The sequence below is a fragment of the Hyperolius riggenbachi genome, chromosome 4 (genome assembly GCF_040937935.1).
Source record: "Hyperolius riggenbachi isolate aHypRig1 chromosome 4, aHypRig1.pri, whole genome shotgun sequence".
NCBI classification, from domain to species: Eukaryota; Metazoa; Chordata; class Amphibia; order Anura; family Hyperoliidae; genus Hyperolius; species Hyperolius riggenbachi.
In genome coordinates this window covers 401,453,843-401,459,842 of record NC_090649.1, presented here as the reverse complement: position 1 = coordinate 401,459,842, position 6,000 = coordinate 401,453,843, and the positions used below count along the sequence as shown (strand labels likewise).

The 6,000-nt window shown below is 41.0% G+C and overlaps 1 protein-coding gene across 1 annotated transcript in view; it reads right to left on the bottom strand.

Annotated features, from left to right (window-relative positions):
- Nucleotides 1-279: 279 nt before the first annotated feature.
- ACOXL (acyl-CoA oxidase like) overlaps nt 280-6,000 on the bottom strand; it is a 486,411-nt gene continuing 480,690 nt past the window's right edge. The window contains exon 19 of the mRNA XM_068232279.1: nt 280-826. Coding sequence (XP_068088380.1) covers nt 638-826 — 189 coding nt within the window. The 3' untranslated portion in view covers nt 280-637. The remainder of the gene's footprint in view (nt 827-6,000) is intronic.

The window sequence follows — 6,000 nt, the reverse complement described above, 5'->3', positions numbered from 1 at the left end:
TCTGAGAAGTGCTAATTCCTGCAATCTGGTTCAGGTTTCAGAAAGGTGTCAAAGTGTTGTTATTGCTGCTGAAGGCTTCGCAGACCTTCAGACATGTCATAACAGTATGATAGTAGTGCAGCGTAGTATAAATAGTGACTTTGCAATGTGTTTTGGGGAATGTCAGTAAGTTAATATCTCTCAATTTCATTATGATTTTGTGTACAGGCAACAGATTTTGTGAAATATAGAGTACTACCAATTGCAAAAAAATAATTGCTGTTTCCAGATTTATATCATTACCAAAATCACATCTACATTTATTCAGGACTGAGCATTCTCATCACATGAACTTTTACATAAAATGTCTTTATAGTTACAATATTTATAATATGACAATCACATCATCCTCATATCATTCTTCATTTTTACATTATTAAAAAATACTTATTTAAAAAAATTAAAAGTCCCACATTTATAGTTCTTCATTCCATTGTTAGCTGTGCTTATTGTCTCAGTATTCAATATCAAGAACGGATCAGGTCTTCATTATGAAGGTAAATCAGCAATTTCCTGCATTTGGTAAGATTACATGACATTTTCTCTGAGTCACTGAGCTTGATTTGTTTCTCCTGCTTTACCATCCGTTTGGACACAGTTACAGCTTGGCAGTGATTTTCTTTGGCACTTTGCTCTCTTCTTCCTGCTGAGGCTGGGGATAATATGCCCACTGGGCTCTTGGGTTGGGAATGCCAGCGATGGGGGCCTGGATGATGTTATCAGGGATGTTGAAAGCTGATATGATTTTCAGTGCATCGTCTTTCACTGACCCACACAGCTCCAGTAACTGTAAAACAAAAACATAACTGTGTGTGAGGCGTGATAAGCAGTCATTGACTCTGCAGAGTGACTCACCTGGACCACACAGATCTTTACACATACTCTAAAGCAAACACTGAAGCAACCCGCCCTCTACAGCAGGCTACTGCTGTACATTTACTACTCAGTTCATAATATATATGTGGACGTTGCTGAAATAGTTGTACATTCAAGTACTGACAAATCATCAAGGATGCCAATTCATTTCTTTTATCTCAAACCAAGTGTGGTCCCATGTTAGTCGTGGAAAACATATACTGTAAAATATCAAATATTGCTTTAGGCAAGGCCAGCAACGTGTTATAATGCTATGGGGGGGGGGGGGGGGGGGTAGGATTGACAGCACAGTGCACAAAGGTGTGAGAAGGTTAAGGAGGAGAATAATAGTCTCAGCATGCACTGAGAATTTATTTGATTTATTTATTGTATTTATAAAGCGCCAACATATTATGCAGCGCTCATTGATGTATGATGAGATGATTTGGCGAGCCGATTCTCTTGCCAATGCATCAGGACTGCCGTACATATGCTAGGTTCGGCTACCCTAACCGGCTACCTTGAGTACAAAGCTTTATAATGAGTATAGGCACCCTAAGGTGTCATGTAAGGTTTAATGAGGAACTTTATCTAAATATAGGAGAGAGAGAGAGAGAGAGAGAGAGAGAGAGAGAGAGAGAGAGAGAGTGTGTGTGTGTGTGTGTGTGTGTGTGTGTGTGTGTGTGTGTGTGTGTGTGTGTGTGTGTGTGTGTGTGTGTGTGTGTGTGTGTGTGTGTGTGTGTGTGTGTGTGTGTGTGTGTGTGTGTGTGTGTGTGTGTGTGTGTGTGTGTGTGTTTGTGTGTGTGTGTGTGTGTGTGTGTGTGTGTGTGTGTTTGTGTGTGTGTGTGTGTGTGTGTGTGTGTGTGTGTGTGTGTGTGTGTGTGTGTGTGTGTGTGTGTGTGTGTGTGTGTGTTTGTGTGTGTGTGTGTGTGTGTGTGTGATAAGTCAATACATTGCAGAGTGAGAAGTTATGAAATAGAAAATAGTTCAAGAAATGATTGATATTCACTGTGTAAGGTATTCATGTTGTTTGAGCCACCATGAGTCAGTAGGTCATCATTTTTACAGATATGTTACTACTTCTATGCACCAATCACCAGATATAAGTTTAATAAGTTCACTTCAAGGGCTGTTTTACACCACAAGTGATTCCTCTGCGTTTGCCGATCTGCAAATAATCAGTGCAGTGTCTCCCTATTCACACTGCAGTGTTTTTGTGAGTGCAAAAGTGTTCCATGCTGCACTTTGTGATTTTGCTGTGATTTTTCACGATCGCTTCCAGATTTTTTAGTGTGAACAGGCCTTTAAAGAGAACCCGAAGCGGGGTTCTCACAACAAAATCCCCATACAGAGGCTGGCTCTGCCTATCGAGCCCAGCCTCTGTTGCTAGTCAGATCCCCCCTAAATCCCCCCTGCACTCAACCAGACCCCATAAATCACAGCCGCACTGTGCGGCTGTGTTTACCTTACTAACGTCAGTCTCCACGCTCCCCCGCCTCCTGCAGAGCTCCGGTCCCCGCCCGCGTCCCTTCCCTCCAATCAGCGTGGAGGGAAGGGACGTGGGCGGGGACCGGAGCGATACAGGAGGCGGGGTGAGAGCGGAGACTGACGTTAGGAAGCTAAACACAGCCGCTGCTGACACACTGCGTGTCGGCAGCGCGGCTGAGATTTATGGGGTCTGGCTGAGCGCAGGGGGATTTAGGGGGGATCTGATTAGCAACAGAGGCTGGGCTCTATAGGCAGAGCCAGGCTCTGTATGGGGATTTTGTTGTGAGAACCCCACCTCGGGTTCTTTTTAACGGTTATAGTATTAGACACTTTAGTATCTCCTGGATGTAGCAGATGTGAAAGTCCAAACGTTCAAATGTAGGTTTATGGACACTGCGCTCCTTGATAGTCTTTAGACTTTTTTCCACTTCACAGATCTGTACGTCCTCTGTGGGGATCTCTACACTACTCCATTATTACTAGTAACAACCACCACACCTCCAAAGATGTGTCTAACGGTGCCCATACATGGTGCAATAAAAATGTTAAAATTTCCTGTTTATTTGACCAAAACAATTAAATCGAATAAAAGTTTTGAAGAATCTTTTTTTCGACCAAGAAAAAATAATCGATTATCCCATTTTTTCAATAAAAATCTGATTGGACATGTTGGAAAAATCTTTATATTCGATCTAAGGGAATAATCAAACAAAATTATATAATCGAAAAAAAAAGGAAAATATACCATGTATGGGCACCATTAGAATGAACTATCCTTTCTTTGCAAACACTACCATGACCAGGGGCCAACCATGCACCCACCTTCTCACCACGCTGTCTGATTACAGGGCAACAGCAGCATCCACAGATCCTCTCCGCACTCATTGCAGCTCTATTAAAGCATTATAGTACATGAATCTTCAATAAAGTAGTAACTAAAAAGTATCAAACTTACAATCCAACAGTTTAAAAATGAGCTTGTAAAGTAAACGCAGACTGTGCATCTGCACACTGGCTGCATCCACCTCCGACTCTGCCCAGCAAGCAGGACTCTATGCAGCCATGCTACTGTAATACTTGCAAAAATAAGAAAGGCCTTCCTGAAAAAGTCTATGTCTAGCCAACAACAGATGTTGTTCCAAAACATGTATACATCACTCATTATTAACCACTTAATCCTATCTGGAAGGATATTTCCGTCCAGATAGGCTTTACTACTGCCGCTGACAGGCGTTCGCGATCGCGCGTGCCCCCAGGCACTCCCGCCGCTTTCCGTTAGCCCAGAGTTCAATGGATGGAAACACAGTTCCCATTCATTGATCTTAGTCCCCATATGAAAGACGGCTCCGTCTTTCACAAAGCCCCTACTGTCACGACCACACATCACTTCTGTTTTGCGTACTAATTCTCTGCAAACTGAAGTGAGCTGCGAGGACATCTTGTGGCCAAATAGTAAAACTACATCTGGAAATAAAAATTTCCAGATAATGACATTATTTTACTTTTAAAATTAGCCCCTTATTTCCCACACTCCCCAATAGCTAAACAAAATTTTTGTGGTAAAAAATAAATAAAAAATATCGGTGCCATACATTGTGATAGGGTCATAATTTAAATGGTGTAATAACCGGGACAAATGGGCAAATAAAATACATGGGTTTTAATTACGGTAGCATGTATTATTTTAAAAATATAATGCCGAAAACTGAGAAATGATTTTTTTTTTCCATTTTTTTTCTTAATCTTCCTGTTAAAATGTATTTATAATAAATTAATTCTTAGCAAAATGTACCACCCAAAGAAAGCCTAAATGGTGGCGGAAAAAAACAAGATATAGATCATTTTTTGTGATAAGTAGTGATTAAAGTTATTGGCGAATGAATGGGAGGTGAAAGTTGCTCAGATGCATAAGGTGAAACAACACTGAAGGCTGAAGTGGTTAATGGTGCCTTCCTAGATGTGTAAACTACCTATGCCATGTGCATTATTGCACCCCCATACATTCAGCTGCTAACCTTTTAACTGTGAGCTGATAATTAGCCAGATAATTATTCTCCTCTTTAGTACCCAGGGCCCAGTGTCCATGATTTCAAAAAAAGAATTAAACATTTTGATTCATTCATTTAACTTTTATTTGATCAGTCCACAGTCCATCTTACAAAAAAAGGAACAATCTTGATATGTTGCTCTGGGACCTGCTCCTTTTCCCCCAGTTTTTGCATTAGCCTTGTTATAGCATCTGTCTGCCTAATAAATCTTATAGATAAAAGCAAACCTGCCTCCTCTTACTACCTATGTATGTATGTGTGATACATGTAGTGCAGGCACGGTCTCACTGACAGTTCTGTTCTGACTGACACCCCTATACAGTACAGTATATTGAGAAATAGGTGGATTTGTGCCTACGCAGTAGATGTCATGTATCATCTCTATGTTCTGTATTTGTTTTCTGCCATGCCTGTGCTGTATTCAGCCCGAGGGCATTTCCGGTGTTCTTCAGGACAGATTAGTAACTCTTAAGTGTCTGGAACACTCAGACTACTGACCTGAGGTATAAAACAGTTCTGCTTACAGCTGCGTCACTCGTTGTTGTTGCACTTTGCTCTTTTTATTAAATAACACTGTTAGATGTATTAGTCACATCAGTAAATCAACTACAAAGATTGTGTTTCCTTTGTTAGTACAAAACACACTCGTTGGTTTCTCTGTCCAAGGTCAGTAAAAAGGATCTGTACACGTTCCAGACATTCTGGCTACACAGAGAAAGGGGATTTTCTAAAGCTAAAATATGAATGCTTCTGCTTTCTTGCAGTACTTCCTGTCCTCTCCCAAATGTAGTGATAAGTCAGGTGATGAGCTACCAACCCCCAACTCTAGACACACCCTATTCTGACCTCAGTATGAAGTAGGAGACATCAGCATCTTCTGCAACAGAAATGCACCAAAGCTGATATTGTAACCTTTATTTATGATGGTATCTTACATAACATGCGTTACCATAGTAACACTCGCAGTTAATCATGTACCACCGGTCAAGCTAACTGCGTAATGTGTGGTACGCTGCTGGCAGTAGTAACAGTAATACTGCCGGCAGTTAGTGCATTGACCGCAATGACACATTGCTTATGCTGTACATTTCTTAAAGTTACACAATACAAACTCCAATATCGTATGAGTGTTGGGTGAGTACTTTAGCAACCTTGCTTCAGATGCTAGAGGACCTAGTCCAAGCACTGGCGGTACCTTCAAGCAAAACTGCACTTTTAAATTTCCGAAACTAAAACTAAACTAGCACTTTTGCTATCTTGGAATCTGTACTCTCTGTGCGCTGTGGAATATGGACAGTCTACAAACCTCCCATATTCCAGCATGCAAAATAGAAGCTTGCCTTTTTAAAGGATACCACAACTGAAATGTGACATAATGAGATAGACATGTGTATGTACAGTGCCTAGCACACAGATAACTATGCTGTGTTCCTTTTTTTCTTTCTCTGCTAAGAGTTAAATATCAGGTATGTAAGTGGCTGACTCAGTCCTGACTCAGACAGGAAGTGACTACAGTGTGACCCTCACTGATAAGAAATTCCCCCTTTTTTTACCTCTTTATTGCTCTCAG